The 22445-nt window shown below is 41.3% G+C and overlaps 1 protein-coding gene across 1 annotated transcript in view; it reads right to left on the minus strand.

The window, feature by feature from the left end:
• The window catches only part of LOC142379969 (AT-rich interactive domain-containing protein 3B), a 53381-nt gene that overhangs the window by 649 nt on the left and 30287 nt on the right, over positions 1-22445 (minus strand). Inside the window, exons 3-8 of the mRNA XM_075465399.1 lie at positions 20841-20915; positions 20444-20516; positions 4515-4698; positions 2592-2851; positions 798-1073; positions 526-618 (exon numbers count right to left, since the gene is read on the minus strand). Coding sequence (XP_075321514.1) covers positions 526-618; positions 798-1073; positions 2592-2851; positions 4515-4698; positions 20444-20516; positions 20841-20915 — 961 coding nt within the window. The remainder of the gene's footprint in view (positions 1-525; positions 619-797; positions 1074-2591; positions 2852-4514; positions 4699-20443; positions 20517-20840; positions 20916-22445) is intronic.

Consider the following 22445-nt stretch of genomic DNA (forward strand, 5'->3'; position numbering starts at 1 on the left):
CGATTTTTTTTGCGAGGTTGTTGACACTATCATTTAAATGTGACTGCCATCAGACTTCAGTGTGAACAGTCTACGGCCCTGAAGTGACCCACATATGCATAAGAAGATGTGACGTCACACGCAGCATCAATTCTGAAGTTGTTGTGCAGTCGGATCCGACACAGTTATGAAGATTTTAAATTAAGTCAAAAACTTCACTTTCTTTCCGCTGACTAGCTCCATCAAGGGTGTCTACCATGCACGTCCATTGTTTACATTTGATCTTGTGACATCTCTCAGTTCATTGACATAAAAGTCGGATGAAATGCAACAAGACGTTCTGAGTTCGCTTTGAAAAACATCTGATGTGTATCCGATTTAGGACCACATATGAAAGTCTGATTTGAAAAAAAAATTGTATTTGTGCTGTTCAGAAGGTCATAAAAAATATGAAATGGGTCACAAATGAGGAAAAGAAAAGTCATATTTTGGCCACTTTTGCCAGCAGTGTGAACGTAGCCTATGAAACTCCCAAAAAAAAACAACCTGAGTAGATTGTGCCATTAACCTCCACTGACACGGTGATGCTGGCATTTCCACTGGTTGAGATGCTCAGAGACATATCCTGCTGCTTCTCATCTGAAGAAACACAAATATACTGATCGTTTTTACAGGCATTCACAGTATTACCCCTTTAAATCTCAACATTAACACTAATGTACAAAACCTAATCAAAAATGTTTTTTACTGACACGAAATGTAACTAACCATACAGTACAATATGTTGCTTGCCTGATTTTAAGCGTGGTAATACTGACCTCTGGTGGTGATAGCAGGAGCTCCTAGGCGCAGGTTCATGGGCATTTGGGAAGCCATGGCCAGCAAGTTGTGTTGGAAAGCCTGCTGCATCAGGCGCTGCTGCTCTTCTGCCAGACGGGCCATCTTCCTCTCTGGCCCCTCTAATCCGCCACTGGTCTCCAGCTTTTCTCTGAGCTGCTCCAATGTGGCGGCTCTTGCCAAGCCAGCAACCTGCTGCTGACCCAGGGACAGCGCTAAGGGGGGTCTCACTGCCATGATTGAGGGGGTCAGGTCATCTGGAAGACACATGTGTTGATTTTAGAAATGTGAATGATTGTCCATCTTAGCCTTGGCTTTCATTTAGCAGGAATTAGTACAATAAAGCCTGCTCAATTAAAGAAGACGTTAGTATTAAAATGGATGCTGAATGATTCATAAATTGTAAATAATAAATAAAATGATCAAAAGAGCTGACATTTCAATATAAGAGAAGGAAAATCTCAGTTTCATCTTAAAAGCAACTTGGAAAAGGGCACAGTTAAACTGCATTCTCATAAAATTTGTTTGAATTCTGTGTTCTGCTGTTTTTTTTTTAAACAAAATGTTGGTTCTGTTTTATTTCAGTTGGTTGAAGAACTGAAGAAACCTGATTATATAAAACATAATACCTGAATATAAAACACGTTTTTGTTCAAGCACTACTCTTCATTTCCTTTAATATTTAACCATTATGTGTGTAACCTATGAACACCTTACAACTCCTTTAAGGTGCCCTGCTGATATATAGAACCCCAAAAGTAGAAAAAAATAAAATAAATCACCGATTGAGGACAAAACAAAGGAGGTTTTAGTCATGCCAAGCAATGACACATCGGGAGCAACCGGGAGCCACATGCCATCCTGTATGATCACATAAAATGAATAGCGAGTAAAAAAAACAGCCCATTACTCAAACCAAACCATGGATACTGTTGGGGTCAACAGCAGAGTCACATTCCAACCAAGTCAAAGTGACATCAGATAACACAGCAGTGTAATGACAGTTATCAACACGATCCTCTTGATGTGGACTGGAAGCTTCAAAGTTCATGAAGTGTCCCTCCTGGTGTGGGAACCGTGTTATTTATCAGTAGTAAAGAGGTAGGGGCTCCCATCTGCCTCAGGCAGAATCAGTTCACATGGACTCTTAAACACCTGGATGGACTACACAAACATGCACTCACAAAGTCATATAAAAACACTAAAAATGCACTCATACATGCACACTGACAGCGGTATACAGAGGGGGGGAGGAATGTGACCTGTGGCGAGAATTAATGGAACACTATCGATCCAATAAAAAGGCATCCATTTACATGTTTAGATTTTTTGCTGAAGATGAAGCTCTGATAGAAAAAAACAAAACAACGAAAACACTCGAAAAGCAGCCGCAAGCCAACTCTGAATACTTCTCCGGTCATACATTCATTTATAGTTCTCTCTACATGTAGTTTTTTTTAAACTGCAACAGAGGGCAGTGTTGCTCTAGAAATGTTCTCAAGTTCTCAGCACATGACAAACTGAAGCACTCTAACCCACACTGTTCACATCAAAGCCGTTACTGTCGCTCAAGTAATCATTAACCCAGACTGAAATAGCTTTAATTCACCCAAAGAACATGTTCTTCATCCTTCATTTACACACATGTACATCCGGAAGCTGCCCGCTTGTTTGCAGCCAGGCTTGTTGAAGACAGTAACCATCAAAAAATGACATTGTTATCAGAATTCAAAGATCAAAATCACATTAAATTTACAAACCTTGATAGCACCTACCTTTCTTCAAAGAAGGTCCTGGTGAGGCCTGGAGGCCGTTGAGGGTCACTGAGGTACCTGCGCCCAGACCTGGAAGGTGCATCTTGGGAGGTGAGAGGATGTGGGGAGCTGTGCTGGGGGAGGGAGAGAAGCGGAAGAGGCTGCTGCTGTAGCTCGGACGACGTCCCTCACGACGATTACTGTCGATGGCGGCCTGTAGCTCGCCCGGGGAGCTGAGACCTTTTCTCTCACACTCATACGGGTACAGGTATTTCATGTACCTTAAGAGGAAAACAAATAGACACATGGAGTGCTTAAAATCAACACAGGAACTTTCACAACATCAGCTTTAACACCACAAGGCAAAAACAGAGCCCGAGCCCTGCTAGACAAGCATTCTTGTAATATCTTTTAAGGAGTCATCAGGAATAGTTTTTGTTTAGTTTTTGCATCGTTTTCTGTCAAGATGATCCCACACTGCTTCAATAATGTTGAGGTCTGGGCTATGGGGAGGATTCATCCCTCCATAAGACCTGTTGCCACTGATTTTCAGGCACACCTCAGTCATTCTTCCTTCCCTAAGAATGGCTTCTTGACAGCCACTCTTCAGCGGAGACCATTTCTAATGAGGCTTCACTGAACAATAGATGGATCCACTGAAGGTGCAGATGCAAAATTATGCGTCTTTGCTACCGGCTGCCAGTAACAAAGAGCTGAAAGATACTTCTCTACAAACTTTTTTGTTCAGTGTGGACCCAACGTTGGTTCATCCCCTGAGTTAGGCGGCTATTTTTAATGCTTGAATGATTCATAGATCATTAAGTGGCTTAACCAACAAAAACATACATTCCTCTGCCCATGGCCAGGTACAATGACTGGACTGAAAATATCATAAAAGCAGCCAACGTCCAAAGAAAATTTGGAAAGACCTTCAGAGAGCCTGGACAATCATTGTTCAAGGCCTCTTTAAAAGATTACATGAAGGTCTGGCTGCTTGGAAACAAAACACACAGAGATGATTCACAATAGTGTATTTACAGTACAGTCAAAAACACAGTGGTCAAATCTCTGCACTCACTTTTTCTTACTCCATATAATTTCCGGTGTGTCATCAAGGTATATGATCAGTTTACATAAATGCTCACAACTCTGTTACATTTTCCATCCCATAAATGACGACACCATATTATGCACAAGGACTGCATAATGGTGGAATACCAGTGCAGAGGATCAATAAGAAACAAGAGCAGCAGCTTCCATTAGGTAGAGCTAACAAAGTATTGCTACAGTACAGGCAGGCAACATTAAAAATACATGAAGATTCATTAGGATATTTGCTGCTGGAGAAGGAGTGGTTGTTACTGGAGAGGTGTTACTTCTTCTGAGGAGCTTCCATCAAGAGAGCGAGAGTTTTAGTCAAGCTAATCATATAAGCTGTCAGTCAACCCTCTCCTTAAATCACTGTGAACCCTGACCCAAATCACATCAATAGATCTATGGGAATCAATAGCTTCTATGTGTGATGTAATGCTTGCAGGGCCTGAAAATGAGGAAGGAAGGTAGCCTGGTAAAGAAAACAAGCTTCCGTGTGTATGCCCACAAAGGCATGACTCATATTGACATTTGTGTGAATACCAACACACACACACACACACATCCAAAGACTCCATGAGCAGCATCTAGTAGAGCATTTTGTCTCTGTAAATTAGCTCAAGTTAAACGGGAGTCATTACATTGCCAGTGTGGACAGCTGCACTGATTAAAATAGAATCAGATCCGTTCAGTAGACATGTGTTACATGTGAGCACAGCTTAATACTACACATGTATTGCATGAGAAAGGTGTTCGTTTCCAGGTTGAAGGTTACACACTTAAAATTCTTGATTTGGTTCCAGTAGGTTAAATTAGTCTGTTTGCTTTTTGTACAAAGATACAAAGACTTACTGTGTGCGCAGAGTGAAAGCAGCACTAGTGATGGATGTAGGCAGGTTCAGTCCCTTTGTGATTTCTCTCCAGATCTTCTTGTTGATAACCTCCACGAGGCCTCCCTTCTCTGTCACCAGCTTGTAAAGCATATACAGATCCAGAACCTGCTTGGCCATGATGGGAATACGATTGACCGGGGTTCCTATATAAGGAAATATAAAATAAATCAATATGGTGAAATTTATATATGTGATTCAGCCCATCTTGAGGTATAACTGAATGGCTGGGAATGGAGACAACTTGGCAGCCAGAAATCACATTTAAAACCCCTACAGTGAGAATGACAGAACAGGAAGAATTCTGGCGCATTAATTCATCCACCAATCAATGCCGAAACGCCCAGGACTATTTGGTGACCTCCACATACTGATCTAATTGCTGTCAGGATGCTGGTAAGAAGAGGGTGGGGAGCCGGCTGCCTGCACGGCTATTAAATTTGGCTTGAAAACATATTAGCCCAGTTAAGGCAATCTGGCTTGACCTGGAAAAGGGGATTCACAAACAACACAAAGCAAAGCGGCTCTAGACTTTTGATACAGATGCATTAATCTTGTCAACAGCTTATCTGCAGTGAAGCTTGCAGGGAGCGTGCGGAGGGGAGGAGGTGCAGGAACAACGAGGAGGAGGGAGCCAGAGGGTGGTTCCCATATGCAACAGAATCAAAAAGTGCAATGTGCAATGTGTAAGCATGAAGCAGGAGGAGGGGACTGGGGATTGTGACAACCCGCTAATCCATGGGCAGCAGTAGGTGGGTGGGGGGGGGGGCTCCAGGATAGGCCAGCATAATGAAGCTCATTTAGAGGATTGTACAGAGTAAGTCCACACCACTCTGTGTTAGTGCTGCTGGACCCAGTGCATGGGATTCGTACAGATTTGCCCTCGCAGTTAATGCCAGCCAATCCTTCAGCCCCTCCACAGGCTGTTCTTAACCTGGAATTGGACTCATTAATGACTTTATAAAATAGCTGTGTTATCAGGCCATGAAGATTAGCCCTGATTCATTTTCTTAAGTTAGCAACATGTCTTTAAGCCATGTGCAAAGGGCCGAGGTGAACACATGGACCTGCAGAATGAGGAGATCAGGAAGGTGAGATAGCACTGTAGAAGCAACATGTCTGACCCGTCATGTGCCCTACTTAAACTTGGTGGTTAAAAAACAAAAGTCGTGTTCACTGGAAGTCGGTTCATCTGGAAATAAAACATAAGTTGAAGCGATTTAAAGCTTACAACCAGACATCTTTCACTACAGCACAGTAGTTCTTTAGATAAGGTTTTGGGAATACTGAACATCGCATTTTCCTAATTCTGTATGTTAACAGTGCAACAGTGGTATGTGAGCAAAGTTTGAGGGGTGCAGGTTGAAGACTTTAGAAAGCTGTGAATAGAGTTTAAACATTCAAACACAGACAAGAAAGTTGGGCAGGCTGGATAGCAAATAAAAACAGAAAATACATACAGGGTGTAGATGCACATACAAGGTTACATCTATAAAATCTCATACAATCCCATACAAAGTCCCAAGTCAGGTTTATTTTGTCCACCTTCATTTCGATGGACTGTAAAAGATAGTACTACAAGCTACTTCTGCTGAATAAACTATGCTGATGCTGAGCAACAGTAGCATGATAACAACGATCACTAAACATAAGGTCTAATTTAGCAACAGGTGGCAAAGAAAACTTAATAGCAGAGCTTGCACTTCATCTCTAGGTTGAAGAAAATTTCCAGAACACACACCAAGAGTGCTTCGTCAGTTATCCAATGCAGCGCTGGACATCAATCCAGCATTAAACAATTAGTACAACAAGAGGGGTCAGAGATCAGCCAGGGGTTATTGATGTGTGCATTAAACTGCAGGTCAGCAGGAAGCCATGTTTTCATACCGGCCTGCTCGCGAACAATGACAGCACAACAAATGAAACACAACAGCACTGGCCCCAGAGTGACAGACCAGCAGTTGGTTAGTCTTTAATTCACATCTACACTTTTGTCACCTTCTGCTGTCTAATCAAAATCTGATTAAATACATTCACAATAAACTATTTTAAACGCCCATAACCACACAAAGCCAAAAACACTATCACTTCCATACAGACTTGAACAGATTGTAATAAAGGTATGAAATTAAACCAAGTAGCTACTGAATTTGCGTGTCTGAAGTGGTCCAAAGGTGGTTTTGAAACCAAAAACACTTATTTAGTCAGTGAACAGATGACATCAGTCAAGTTTCACACTTCAAAATGACCTGACCATATGTTAAATCACCTTTAATAATACTGTAATTGCCCAAAAATCACATTAGCAACACTCGGGCAGTTTAGCAGAGAGTTCCCACATTTGTGAGAACCAACATGCTGCCTGACTTTGCTGTCCAACATCTGCTGTTTCTAACCCTGGAGACATTTAGCCATAACAGGCTTAATTATACCAGCCAAAAACATCTCTTTTGATCATAGCACAGCTCCTCTGACTCACATACACTAAATGGCTGCTGTACTTGTTCCCATTTCAAAATTGTCGTCTTATTTTCTTCAGAGAAGACCACATACAATATAATGGTCAAGGATACAAGACCACTTCATGACACAAGGCCTTAAGTAGGCAACTACTAGGTATTTCATCTCTCCATAAAGCCCTGATTTGTCCATTTGACCGCTCTGAGCCAATCGGTAATTGGCTGCAGGCTTCACCTCCCACCATCCTTTGCCCTGGACTGATTTTCCCCCAGGGACTGGGCCATCAGAAGCCTAGTGATTAATGGCACCAGGGGTCAGAGGTTGCTCTGGTGGGAAGTGCCGAGGCTCAGGGCCCCTGAACCACTCCCTAAGTCTTTCCTTCAGCCTCCACTGTGCACACAAGCCACACGGCTAGCTTTCAAACGGCTAGACTTCAGGAAAGAAAAAGTAAAGAGTATGCCTTTGAAGGATTCATATATGGAAGTGTGTGTGTGAACATGATCAATATCCTTTAGCCTGTGATGTTTCCCCTCAAATGGATTTGCATAATGAATGTAGAATTCAAACTTTTGTCAGACATATTAGAGAGAAGTTACTGATCGTGTCATGAGGAATTTGTGATTAACAGAAAGAGGCAGTCTGAATGAATATCCCATTATAGTTCTACCTTTTGATCTCAATGTGATCGACCCTGCCCTCAAAAAAAAAAGGAACAAGGTCATTTTATCTGACCCCTGACCTATTTTTAGCAGGAAACAGCTGTTCACATTAAAAGGGCTTCTATAATAAATCAATTGGGTGCCCCTGACGCCAGTGGTGGTAAATTAAATATTGCTGACTTCGCTTGATGGGCATTCTTTAAATAATTAAGAGACGAGGGTGATGGCCTTAAAGCGGCCAACACACAGGAAATGAATTTTTTACTGAATGAGCACTGGCTGGTGTGAGGTTTCACTGCCATTTACAGTGGAGAAAGACAGGGAAATAAGGAGAGAGAGAGAGAGAGAGAGAGAGAACACAACACATCATCTCATATTGTTTCGTTGCTTTATCTTTTCTGATGCCTTTGAAGATTCATTTGATGCATTATTCTTTTTCATTGATATCAGATAAGTGAGCTCCAGGTCAATGAAAGGAGAATTAACCATGCAGAGTAATTATTGGACAAGAGAAAGAGAAGAAAAGAGAGTGTAAAGACAGTTTTTTGCTGCCATCAGGAGGGAAGGAAGGAAGGAGGTAAGAAAGGAAAAAAAGGAAGGGGGGAGGTGTTGCAGTTAGCCAGCTGGAGAAAGACTGGATTACTGCTGTAAGGAAAGTGTCAGCCAACACAAACAGCCCCTGGCCTCATGGCAGTGTCTGAGTCCTTTTAGAGCACCCACTCCCCACCACCCATCCACACCTTCCTCTTCCTCCTCCCTACCCTAATCATCTCATCTACACATCGGAACAGACTAAAAACCAGGTCTGTGTCTCTCTTCAGCGCACTTCAGATTATCTCCTAGCTTCAACTTAAGTATGTTCATTTGATATACCAGAGCAACTCTTGGTAAGAAACAGTCATCCAAAAATATTACGCAGGACGTCCACAGTGAGTGACGCATTCTGCATTACGAAATGTCAGTAAGATTAATTACTTGAAGACAAAAACTGCTCCAATAATACTCTTGGTATTTCAAACTGCGCGAAGTGCTGTAATGTGATGTCTATAAATTTCCGCTTCCTTCAGATGATCTGCTGTTGGAGATTGTTCTTTTTTTTTTTGTTAGTATTTTACAGCTCCCACCTAATTACACTCTTAATGATACATTTAAAGCAGCATCCTTCTAGAAATCCTCGTTTATATCCGCCTCAAAGCTAATTCATACCTTTGGGATCAAAGTCTTAAAATTACTGTTTGATTTTTGGAGAACAGCGACAAAGAACAGCTATAATCCTTCATTAAAACGGGCCAGAGAGACAATGACAGGACAGACGAGTGTCTGGGCTCCACATGCTGTGAGTTTACTTTATGCAGGCAGCCCCTGGCTGTTTAGTTTATATGTTCATACGTCAAGCCAGCATATTGTCAGGACCCTGCTGTATGCAAGGGCATGTTTGTTTTATTTTTAATGCGCTGCCAGGGACATAAAAGGTAAAAAAGCCTTGAGTGCATGGAATTTTCTATCTTTAGTGCAGGCAGAGCCACCACTCGCATGACAGACCAATTCATATCAAGTGTTAAGATATGTCCCCTCCACATGAGGGAAGTTAAACATAACGTTACACTATAGATACATTGCTATTCCGAGCATGAAGCTAAAGCTACAGCTGGTACACACACAGACACCGAAAGAAAATTCTTTAATGTCCGTTAGTAAAAAAAATATATATATATATCTCAACATACGTGGCTGAAGAGGTTTAACACCTGTCGTGTCAACACAATACAGCTAATATGAAAAAGCATTATGAGAGAGACAGCTGTGAGGGTAAAGAAGAAATACAAAAATGAAAAAGTATGAGAAGACATAACACAATGGGCTCCAACTTTATCAAGATCTGTCATTGCAGGATGCGACCATAATAATAAGTAATATAAGCACATAGAACACAACGCAGTGTTTAGTACTTAGCATGTGAAGTGCATGAAAAATATGCCACATTAGTTCACAAACATAAAATACGTTTGCAAAAACCTTAAGCACACCATTATTGATGAAACAATGAATACAAAGGATTTTCTGAAAAATGCAGATTGACCATGCTTTTCTTTTAAATGTCAATGAATTCTTGTCTCTCTTTAGGAGTTGGCCTTGAACCAAGAAGGACAACTTAGGTGGGAAAAGGCAAAACAGATGATGATCGAGAATTCATTTGAAGTGACTATTTTTCACATGAGACAGCGAAAGGAGCTTCTTTATAAGAATTATTACAGAGAGCAGACAGCCAGTAAATAAAGGAGCTGTCTTCTGTGCACCGTCAACTGCTTTCATTTGGTGTGTAAAACAGAGAAAAACTGGCACATCTCCCAACAAAGGTCAGCAGCAACAAATCTCAATGTGTCCTGTTCACACACTGGGTCAGACCGCGGACCACAACACTATTACAAATGAAGTTTAAAAGGTCTTCAAATGCAGTTTTGGAATAAATCTTTTGTTCACTAACAAAGTTGATAAATGCTTAAAACATATTCAAAAGGCTTTGACTAGTCTTTATTTCTCCAGCTTTGCGGGGTAAATAATCTTAAAACTGAATTCGACATCATTAGACACACTGCGAGAAGGACAAAAAAGAGAGAAACATGACTCTTTCTGTGGGTCATAAAGATGGGTCACCTGGTGAAAAAGAGGGGGAGAGGGGATTGAAAAGGTTGGATAGCACGAAAAGTGAGATGGCCTCTCCAACTGTAACCCAAGTCCCCTCCATCCCCAGAGACCCGACAGATCAACTGACAAGACCCCAATCAGCGCAGGCTGATATGGAGCCAACAGAGAAATGAATGAATGGGCGGATGGACACACTGAAGAATGACTGAGGTTTCTTATGCTCATGCTCATTCTGGTATTTCATTTTCTGAAGGATGTCAGGGGTAGAGGGCTGTGTTTAGTGCCTTATGTATGCCAGACTGGGAATATCTTAGTTGTTCATACGTGAAAAAAAATTGCACACGGGCATTTCACTAGACGGTGAATCTACGTTTTCTTATATCATGAGTCCAAAAGGCTTTTCTATCAAAGTGATTGCGCAAAACAAAAAAAGATTTAAGCCATTAAAAGCAGATATTTAGCAACTGAAATACAGATTAAAACTCTTTGTGTAATTTAGCAAATAGATAAAAGGTCAAGGAGAATCTGACCATCTGTCCATCTCCCCAACATAACTGACATTTCTAGTCCCTGTTATGCGTTTTCTTTTTTGTTCTTGACAAAGAGGAAAATTACTGACCAGTATGCTGACTGCACAGGTTCTTGTATCCATCTATTAGTGTGTCTCACTTTTTGCTCTTCATCATAAATTTGGTTAGGTTACTCCACCCAGCAGCCTTTTATTGAATGCAAACAACTATTATCTATGGGTGTTTCTCCTCTCTAAAAATGTCCATAATCAGGAAATAGATGGTTGGTGAATTTGAAATTTAATAGTTGCAGACCAGCGCTTTGAATGCATTACTGCGAGTCCCGCAATCTACATGTATTCTATAATTAAGAGATCAGACAATACAATCCCTATGAAATTATAAAAAACCACTATGATGGGTTCATTTGACAATACGTAACCTCAGTAGGGAACCTGAAGTTTTTTTTTATAACTTTAGGTCTTAAGCACGACAAGCTTCATCCCTGGAGTTGAACTAAAGCGACCACTAAAACCTGTTGCATTACACATGCATGAGACACATTTTAATACCTAAGAAGTACTGCTCTACCTTGTTTTTCCAGAGTAAATATGTTTAGACATTTAGTGAATAGAGATGGATGACAGATATGCCTTAACAGTGTGTGTAAAAACAGGTTTGCGCCTCCAGGTATGTGAGTCTGTTAAGTGCAGTAAAAGATTTAAAACAGCAAGTGGGAATACACGTTGTGCTTTGAGGGGTTAAATGCATCTTTGATCGTTTCCGCCTTATTAAAATCTACTCTACTTGTTCTAGCTGGCTTAAATTATTTAGACCTGATGCAACATATAGGTATACCAGTTATACTTGTATCCATTCTTCAAGGACACAGAAGGTCATAATGTGTTTAAGAGCCAAGCTACAGTTGTAATGTCATTTGACTTAATATATCTTTCAGCAAATTTCAATTTGTGACCAAGCCATAGATAGATACAAAGGCAAACAGTAAATGAAAGCTAAAGTTTTTTTTAGTGTTTGGGTGTTGGGAGAGAAGGGGGAGGGAGGGCTGTTGATATATGCCACAGTTACACACATTGTTTGTGACCTGTATTGTGAAGGGATACCAGTTAGGAAAAAGTCAATAAAGCAATCTAAAAAAAAAAAAAAAAAAAAAGACTGTTTAACTTAGATATGTATTCAATCAGCTAGTAGGTGTTACTGCTAACAGAGCATTTTTATTATGTTCAAGAAGTCTAAAATACATACAGAAAATATGTTCAAATGACATATTAGTTACTGTCTTTTGGTGTCAGGATTCAAATGTCCAGGTTGGTCACTTTTACTGGATGACCTCTGCTCCTTGTTTACATGTAACTGGAAAGTCAAGTCGGAGAAAAGTAGCCCAAATGCTTGACCCTGTAAACAGTAGAAAATGTCAAGGATGTTTGTGTGACAACAAAATGAGAATGCATAATTATAGGAGGCACTTTGGCAAAAACTGCAGAGGTTGGGCTTAACCTTTAGGCTTAAAGCGACATTAGTTAAAAATTCAGCTGAACCTGTTGGAAACTGCATGACAGCTGGTATAAAGCAGAAAAAGAAAATGTGTAAGACTGAGGCACACCGTGGAGATAAACAAAAAAAGATTCTCCATGAGAATAAAGCCATGTGTTGCCAAGGTCAGAGGTCCAACTGATTTTTGCTGGTTTAAAGGTTATACAGGTAGTTAGGTACAGGTTGTTTAATGCATATTTGCAGAAGATGAAAGCCAGTCAAGTCACACTTATACATCATTACTTGGTAACTGACCAATACCTGTATCTAATACAGCATAACAACAAAAAAAATCTCCATCATCTTAAAAGTCACAAGTATAGATGTAAAAGCATCTGTGTTTCGCATCCATTTCTTCCCTCGTTTTCCATTAGGCCCCTTTGCACTCAAATCTTGGTTACTGTGCGGCTTATGGAACACTGCAGCAGAGCTGCACTGGAAGTGAGCTCAGGGCTATTGTATTGGTGTAGGGCTCCTCTGGGGGCTGTAATGCATTTCATACCATCCATCACAGGGGTGTGGAGGGCAGGAAACATTGCTTTAAGAGCACACACAGGACACAGATGTAGAAGCAAGACATGCAGATATGCAGAGATAGCAGGAGTTTGGGAAATTTGTTGATCACAAGAGAGTTTCATGTGCAAACAGCTTCAGAAAGCCCCCACAAAGGACAGGAACAACGGAGTGATGTAAAAGCACCTGGGTTTCACATTGAAATTGAATTTGTAAGAAAACCAATTTTTAAAAAAGGTTGCATGTCACTTTGTGTCTTTTCTTGATTTATGAAAATGTTAAGTCATTGATCAACCCATGTAACTAAATCTTTGACAAGGATATCAATTCACTATGCTTTGTGTCCATCTTTCCGTGTGCTGCTTTTCTAATGAATGAAAATCTTACTTATGCGTATTTTCCTCAACTGGACGACTTTGTTACGTTTGTCTTTCAGATTTTTTAAGAAAAATATTCCACTGAAGACAAAACAAGACACATGGGTGATCTGAGCGCCAGTATTATTTTTACTCTCACCTGTGACATTGCTGCATGCTTGAATCTGCTTGAGGCCTACACTTGTCCTCTTCTCTGCTTAGGTACTTATAAGCATAATGATTAACAATCTCTCTCAGCTCTGCAGCTTAAAGTCTCAAATCCCCGTACAGTACGGTCGTAATTAAAGATGGGCAGCACTGAGGCAATACGTGGCCGTCCAGCAGTCAGCTAAATGACAAAGGAAATGACAGGGAGATGGAAGTGATTGGGGGCTGGGATAATGAAACACAGAGGAAAAGAAACAAAGAGTAGCCTTGACTGGAAAAAAAACAAACAAAAACAAAAGAAAACCCCCCGAAAAAGTCTCAAGATTTTCATTTGATATCCCCCATTCTTCCCCCAAACACACACACACACACACACACACACACACACACAGAACTATCAGGAAAAGTACTATTTCCTTTTGTTTTGAAGGAAGAGCGTTACCACTGCAGATGCTTGCTCCACAAAGGCTGGGCTGTAATTTGCCAGCCACTGGGTGGAGTATCACAAAGTTAAAGATCATCTCACAGCCCAAATATATCAAGATGGAAGCCACAAAATGTTTGATCACAAATGCAGGGGAGGATGTGTTCAAAATGGATATGTTTCGACAGTTCTTTTCAAGTCTTCTTCTGGAATCTGGAGCAATGATTAGAAAGTAGTGGCCGGCGTCTGTGTATCATTTGGGTAGAAACCCTTTTGTGAGATTAGGGCCCCTTTGCCGCCAGTTCTACTTTTCTGAAATGTTCTGATTATCTTTCAGTCTGACTGGCAACCTCAGCTTCAGCCTACTGACAGAGTGCTTTAAAAAGGGAAATAAAAGAGCATGGCCTTGTTTCTACGCAAGCAGCCTGATGTCTCCTTTAACCTCTGCTCAGTCACCCTGGCACCTCGTCTGCCCTCGTCTCCTACTGTGGTTTCCACGTCAGCCCTCTTCATCCTTCATCCTCTGCTTTCTCCTTTTTAACACTTACAGACACGCGACGGTCACTCCCTTGTCTGCTGACTGTCAGGGCTGCCCTATCAAAAAGTCTGGCCCCCACGTATTTAGAGATCATTAATCATCCCATGTTGGACAGGAGACCCTTTAATCCAGTCACTCCCCCCATGCCCCACCAAGCAGGCCACAGTGTGGCCCTCCACCCTTATCCCCCATGGTGTTATCAAGTTTCAGTGGTTGTAACTGTAGCACAATAAACAGAGGGGGAAGGAGAATTTGGTGGGGGCAAAGAAGGAGGAAGGAGATAAAGACAGAAGGAAAGACATGAAGACATGAAGACAAAATGTCAGTTCCTCATTACATGTAATTGCTGCACTTAATGTAAAACACACTTATCAGGCCTAAAAAAACTTCAGATAAACCCACTCATAAATCAGATAAAAGAAACTAGTCAAAATAAGAACATTTGTCTATCACCAAATTGAAAACCTAATAGTTTCCCATTGCCAAACAAATGTGCAGTATTCTCAGATAGAGAAAAACTTTCAAATGCAAACTAACACTTCATCTAAAGGAGACAAATGCGCTCACAATACCATGTGTTTTACTGTTAAACCAGGTGCTGCCAGTTTCCAGAATTTGTGGGGTGTTAACTAAAGGAAAATGAGCCCGTATCAAAGAGCCAGAGAATGTTCCTATTGTGGCGTGGTGTTTGTATAGAGGGCCTGCTGTTACGAGGGCCAGTGTGTGGCTGACCGGGGGAGTAATATAATGCATACATGGATCCCCCAGAGCCCATTCATGGTGTAATTGGTGTGGACAGAGCTCTGGGTCTCTGGGTTACAGTTGGGGAACTTCCTCTAATGTCCTTCTGGGAAGCCACTTTTCCCACAATACAAATACTAAAAGCACAGCTTAATATGGACACAAAAATCTTTTTTTTTTTTTTAAATCTGAGAAAACCGTCAGAGGAATGCGCATGTTTTAACTGCTCAACATTTTTCTGTCCCTGGCATTTTATTACTTTGAGTGGTATTCTCAGCAGAGGAATCATGTAAAAATTAACATCCCGTAACACTAAATCCCAGACAAAGACAACCAAACACCAGACAAAAAGTCATCAGTTCTTATTTGCTACTTGGCTCCTGAACGCATTATTATGAGCCACACAGAGCATTTAAAGGAGGAAGCAGAGCATCTCGTAGTAAATTTCATTATGGAGCTGCTATAAAATGAGAAACCTTCATTTTAATCATTGCCATCTTCCCCCCTCCTCCCTTTCCAACTTCTTCCTCTAATTATGTAAATCTTTCTCGAGCTCCATCAAGACCACAACATCTTAATGAGACGGGCAACTCCTTTTCTACCACTTTATTGCCATTATCAGATCTAAATCTGGAACGTAGGGATTTCCTCTAAAGTAAATCTAAAGTAATGACAGCGCACTATGTGGTCTTTCTTAAGGTGTAGCTACACTTCCCATTAAGAAGGAAGGATCTTCCCTTAGCTGACTGCGACGTGTGCGGTTTTCTGGCTAGAGGAAAAGGAGAAACACTTGTCTTTAAGGCCCCCCAGCCCCCGCCCTCGTCCCCTTGACTGGTAATTTCAATGAACAGGAGCCTCTCTCTCTGGCTCTGTCCATCAGAGCCTGCGGCCATTAATCATCTCAAGTGGACAGCGCTGACAGGCAGTTGGCTGCATCACTCTTATTTTCTTCCCCCCTTTTTTCTTCCCTACCTCATCATGCACCCATTTTTCTAACAGCCTCACTTACGAAACACCCCACCTCTTGTGCCAAACCTCTATCCCCAATAAGAAAGTGCCTGGGCGTCAAAACATAACAAACAATCACCCATCTGCTCAATCAAAACCTTTAAGGTGGTTAATAGCTTCAAGCCAGCAGGAGGGTTTTCTTTCTTTCTGCAGTGAGTGGGAGTGAGACAGGAAAACCTGTAATGGATCTAATGAACAGTGATGTCGCCGTAACTCATCAGGGTTATGTACACTCTTCTAAAGGGAGCAGCCCTAATGCATTTATATTGCATGTACATCTCAGGCCATTAGCCAATGTTTCTTTCTGCAACAAAGGAGGAATATATACATGAGGTTTTCTGCAGAAATCCTTCTCTAAAGTTACAAGCAAAAAAGACTGGGGAAAGCAAAAGGGGTTCAATGATAGATGTGACAAATATTCCTGTGACCCTTCCATAATTTGGTGTGACAGGAGCAGTAACGAAAGCAAAGGAGGTAAAGGTTAAAAGGGTTCTAGGAGTGTCTTCAGCCATTTCTATGATACAGAGCCTATCAATGGGCCCCTTTACTCACTGACAACATTTAGGACAGCTGCTAAAATTCCTCAACCGTTAACACACACACACAAACACACACACACACACAGGCATGTTTTTAAGCGCAGAGGCAGGAAATGGGAATCCCTCGTAAGTTTTCCTTCCGTTGTTGCTTTCCTTTCAAGACTTAGAGGCTCCTTACCAAGGTGGGAAAAGCACCTCACCATTTGTCTCTCGCTGTCCAGAGATCCTAGTGGATTCTACTTATCCTCACAATCTGTCTCCCTAAATTAAGTGCTAAACGGAGGTAAACATTCCACTTCCAATTTAGAAGCTGGCATTTTTCCACATCATGTCCAATTAAAATTTAAAAATTTAAAAAAGCTGTCCAAGTCATCTGTAATCACAAAACTAGTGCAATAACATTGGCTGCATGTCTATCACAAAAAACAGAAGGCACAGTGAGTGCAGAGTAATTAGAGGGTACCATCAACAAGAGCATGGCAAAAAAGTGGCCCAGCATCTCCCTGTGATTAAGGCTCTGGTTTGAGAGACAGCAGAGGTCAGCCAAGTGCCTCTTGCCTTAAGGAAGAAATGAAGAACTCATCCTTCAGTCGCTGAAATTATACCCTTCGCTGTTGTACAATTGTTTCATCAGCTCTCCAAGATGTTTTCAAGTCATATCCATATTCTGAGCATTTTGCAGGCCATTCCAGTTTCACCTTTTCAATGACAACGTGACATTTTATTTGTTGGTGCCCTTTGACGTTCTCAAATTCAAACACTCAAACAGAAATAAAAATGTTCTCATCCTATATCTTTTTTTTTTTTTTTGTGCCTCATATGTGTCCATTATTGATGGGCACTCTGGCGAATCAGTAATATTTGTTACAACTGTTGTCCACCACTGACCCTTGCACTCCCTTACTAGTAGTCACTCGTACAGATCACACAGGAACTTGATCCTTGCAAGCTGATTCCAGTTACACTCACCCCGGAGATGTAATTCAACTCAACAAGCTGAACATCATGCAGATGGAACAAGTTGTAGTTTTCAAATTCAGACTTATTAGTGGACGAGTTTATTTACTTTAATGGGGAAGGTGGTGGTGTAATCAGTCAGTTATCTGTTTAAAGTGGCATTTTTGCCAGCTTGATGGATTTCTCTATCTGACCAGCTTGAGTAAAGGGTCAGCCAACCACTCCCAGTGTCTGCCACAGAAAGAGATGCTAACAGGAGCCTGACAGATCCTGTCCCTCCCTCTTTGACTCTGCTTAATTCATCACCCTCTAAACAAGACCTCCGTGTGCTTGGCCAGATCAGACTATCAGAGGCCCCTGCTCCTGCATTGGAGCTAGGCATCAAGGGCAGGTTCCTGTGTAGAATCTGTTGCAAAACTGTCATCACAAAAGAATAATTTTCAAATTTTTATTTTGATTCTGCTTATAAATTTGCACCCTGACACTAGCTTCAAAGCACACACTACAGTGTATCCCCCTAAGCTAGCCGTTAGCAGCTGTCGTCATTTGAGTTGAGCGCCTGTATTACTGTCCTCACATGCATTTTTCATATCAGATTGTGAGTTCAGCTTCATTTTTAAATTAACCACCACATCTGGTGCTCAATTGAGTAAATAGCCTTCACAAATATGGGATTGTGCTGCTTTTGTTACACAAAAGTACTCTCAGTAAATTACTAAGAAAACAATAATTAAAGAAACCCCTGACCACCTTACTTGTTTATTAATGCTTTTTCTCTGTGTTATCACAAGAAACATTTATCTGAGGTAAGATGGCTCTGGTAGCCACCTTTTGCATCACATTAATGGTATCATGTACCTCAGATGATAAAAAAGTGTTCTTAACTGTTAAACTACTTGCCCTCTCACAGAGGGGTGAACCCCTTCTTCCCATCTTCACTGCCCAGCGACTCAGCCTCAGAGAGCTTTTTTTTAAATTCTCTTTTATATAACTTATTTGCTGAACACAAACTAAATTTCTTATGGTATGTTTAACAACGTGCTGTGGTTGTTGGTTTCTCCCCCAGTATCATACAATTTCATAGTCTTTCTACTACCCTGTCACATGTTTTTTTACACAAAGTTTATAACATTTTACAACAAAATAGTGAATACGCTCCATCTATCTGTCAATTATCTTCTGCTAAGCGCTCTCATTACATAAATTCAACAATCATCGTCTAATTGATGAGCTGTAAAAAAAAAAGAAGCTGCTTTACATTTAAACTCACATGTCCGTTTTCTTTTAGAACTTCGGTAATAGAGGAAGTTGTGTCATTCCTCTGATTCCAGTAGACCAATGAAAACTTTTCTAACCACCTCTTGTGAAATTCCCTGTCGTTTGGCTTTGTACCCATGTTGCGTTTCAGCATCCATTCGTTTCCATTTTGTTTTATTGACTTTTTTCCAGGAACTTGGCTAAGCTTGTGTGGTTCGAGGAACATTTTCAGGGAATGAAATAGATGAAGGCATCGTGAGCTTTCACTCGAGTTAGTGGCCCTGGTTGAGTAGACATTCCATAATGTTGAGCCCTGAAGAGCTGTTATGAACTACAACTAATAGGCAGAAGTAGAAGCTAAATTGGAGTAAGAATTATGAAGAACATCCTTTTCACAAACACATGCATACAGATACACGGTCATTTATGTCCTCATAGACCGATCTACAAGTGTGCAGACACTGATCCATCACAGTGTGACATACAGCAAAAAACTATGCTGTGCTGTTCTCTTCACATACAAATGGCATCACTTATTACAGTCCGTAAAATACATAAATAATATGAACTACCCACACAAATACCATCATGTCTCATCACATCCTCTTAAAAAATAATGTGAAATATGCAGAACTGTAATCACAGTATGATTCACTTTGGAAGGGTTGCTCAACCCATGTTCCCATTTTGGCTACAGGTTAAAAGCACAACTGCAATAGCGGTGGGTGGTGAAGGGTCTATTAGACAGAGGCTATCCTGTACAAGATCAGCAGACCCTCCCTGTCCGTTGGCCAACTTAATAGATTAGGCCACTGTCAGATCTACTTGGCTCCGATAATGAAGGATCAACTGAGGCAGATCTCACCTGCTGACACCTTAAAGCCTTTACTCTTGGGAAGGGAATTAGTAAAGGATTTCTAAACTGGTGCAGTGTGAGTTGCAGCATGTTTTTTTTGGGTTGATCAGTGACATAGTTGACAAGTAGACAAGCTGAAACATATTGGAAGAAAAGACTCACATAGGTAAACAACTATCAAATATACTCTTAATCTTTACTGTTTCTGTGTGTTCCAGTGCTTGAGTCACCAAATAATGAATATGGGCCGCAGGCTTAACACTCGTCCGTATACAATGAAATTCCGAAAAAAGTAGCAACCCCTTCTTACACTTAGCCAGGAAATGACTCTTAGGAAAAGGAAGCTGTGCGGTATTTGCTTTTACCCAGAGGGGCAGAGGGTGACAAATTAGTTCAAAACACCCTGCATTCCTTAAGAGTTAAGAAAGCAATGGTGAGCAATTTCTAATTCATAAATTCACATATAAAGCCAAAAGACACTCTTATTTATACCCAAAACAATAGCATGTAGAAAACTCAGAACGGAAACATGTGCTTAGCATCATTCATTTTAATCTTACTGGAGCACAAATAAACCTCCGCTTTTTAAGTTCATGCCAAACTAATGGATATGACATAATTGAAAGAAGCTATGAGCTTGGCAGGGGGAAAAGGGAAGTGGCAGCTGCTGTTTAATATGCTGTTAATTCCTGGAGAGTACGCTTACCTCGTTTTTGCATGAACGTAAACAGATCGTCCAAAAACTCCTTCCTTTTGGGATCATTGTCCAGCTCATACAGCTGTTAAAAGAACATAAACTTATTAGCGCATTAATGTTTCCTCTCCGAGCTCAGCCCCCTGAGCAAGTTTAAATTCTCACTGGAAATATAGCTGTCTGGTGTCTTTGTGAATGATCTCGATTGTCTTTATTTGATCTTTTTCAACCTGAAGGTATGAACTGACATAAGCAAGGCGAAACAAAATAACAAATATTGCATTAATTAAAAAATGTTTGACTTTCATGTGAATTAATGTTATAACAATGTACATTGTGTAAAAGTGTGTACTTTTGGTTGTTTTTGTGAATGAACATCTGGACATCACTTGTTTTTTCAAGTGCTCACCTTTGCAAAGTCTCGGGAGGCTTCTCCTCTTCCTCTGTTACTGTCAGCCTCATCTCCCCATCCTGCACTGCCATTCTGCAACAGACAAGAAGGGAAACACAAATAAGACCAGTGAGCAAATGGAAAGTGATGATAAATACAGAATAAATGCTGTCTGTATTGAAAATAAAGAAACCAACAGGAAACATTGGGAGAAAGAGAAAACATGGCTCACAGCCAAAAAGTTCCATCACTAATGTAGATGCTAATTTAAAGCTCTTTAGAATGAACACTGGACTGAGTTTGGACTACAAATGCCAAATCTGGATGACTGACGGGAAGGTCAAGAGGTTTAGACTGAAAAAAAAAAAAAAGCAGTAAACCGAAACTTAGTTAAGCCAAATACAATTTTGCAACACAAACTCATCTAAACTAATGTAAACTCTAAACTCCCAAGAATGCATTTATTCAGGGGTTGAGGAGTAACCTCTGGAGTTATTGTGGCCCTGAGCTCCTAAACCCCCCTCCCCCTTTGTACTCAAACATCTCCATTTGACCTAAACCATCTGCATCTGGGCCTGCCCTGCCCCCACCCATGTCTTCCGACCCAGCTGGATACACGGGCCCCCCATCCTTCAATCTTAACGCAGCTGTGACGGGTGGCCAAGTTCATGGAGTGTAGCTGGCTGTCAGGAGGGGCCAGAGGAGGGTGGGCTGGTCAGTAGCCTTAGCCTACAAGTGTGCGCCCACTCATGCACATGCACGCACGCACACACACAAACACACACACACCCACACACACATACAAATGTGCAAAGGCTGGTCATGGCTGTGTGTATGTTTGTGAGTGCAGGAAGGGGGGTAATGGCCCCACAAGACGGGAAGGAAGGAAAATAAGGGCAGAAAGGAGTGCACGGTATGTGCCGACCAGGAATGTCTCCTAAAGACAAAACCTATAAAAGCATCAGGAATCAAAACAAGATCCGTTTGGAGGGGGGGCATTAATAGCTGCAGCCAGGATCTAGTTTCAACCAGGAGCCCATTGGTCAGTGGCAATTACAGGGCCCGAAACAAGAGCCAGGAGGGCAAAGGTTGTCAAGGCCCCTGAGAGCAAGCCATTTTCACCCTCTCACTCTCGTGTGTGTAATGGTTGTCAACATTCATGCTCCCTAAACAAATACTCGTCAGCCATCAACTAGCCATCCCGCTGCAAATGGTGCGTTTCCAGGTTACTAGTTAAACGTGTTAAGACTATCATTACAAAATGAAATTCCTGCCATTTGGAGACACCAACATGCCACTAACATAATGTCAGGCTACGGCTACACGAAAACGAAACGAGGTTTTTTTTGAAAACGGGTACGAAAATTCTTGCGACCACACGGCAACGCTGCTGTAAAGACTCAGGTCCAGACGAAAACGGATGAAAACGATGAAACGATGCAGTACACACGCCACTGTGTCACGCCACGTTGTGAGACAATAGAGAAGTCTCACAGCGTCAATGTTTGACTGACGCAAAAACGTTTTCGCTGTAACAATGGAAACGAAACGACCTCGTTTTCAAATCTTCCCACTCTGGAACCCGTTCTCAAAAACTATCGTTTTGGGGTAGTGGGAACGCCG

The sequence above is a fragment of the Odontesthes bonariensis genome, chromosome 1 (assembly GCF_027942865.1).
Source record: "Odontesthes bonariensis isolate fOdoBon6 chromosome 1, fOdoBon6.hap1, whole genome shotgun sequence".
Taxonomy (NCBI): Eukaryota; Metazoa; Chordata; class Actinopteri; order Atheriniformes; family Atherinopsidae; genus Odontesthes; species Odontesthes bonariensis.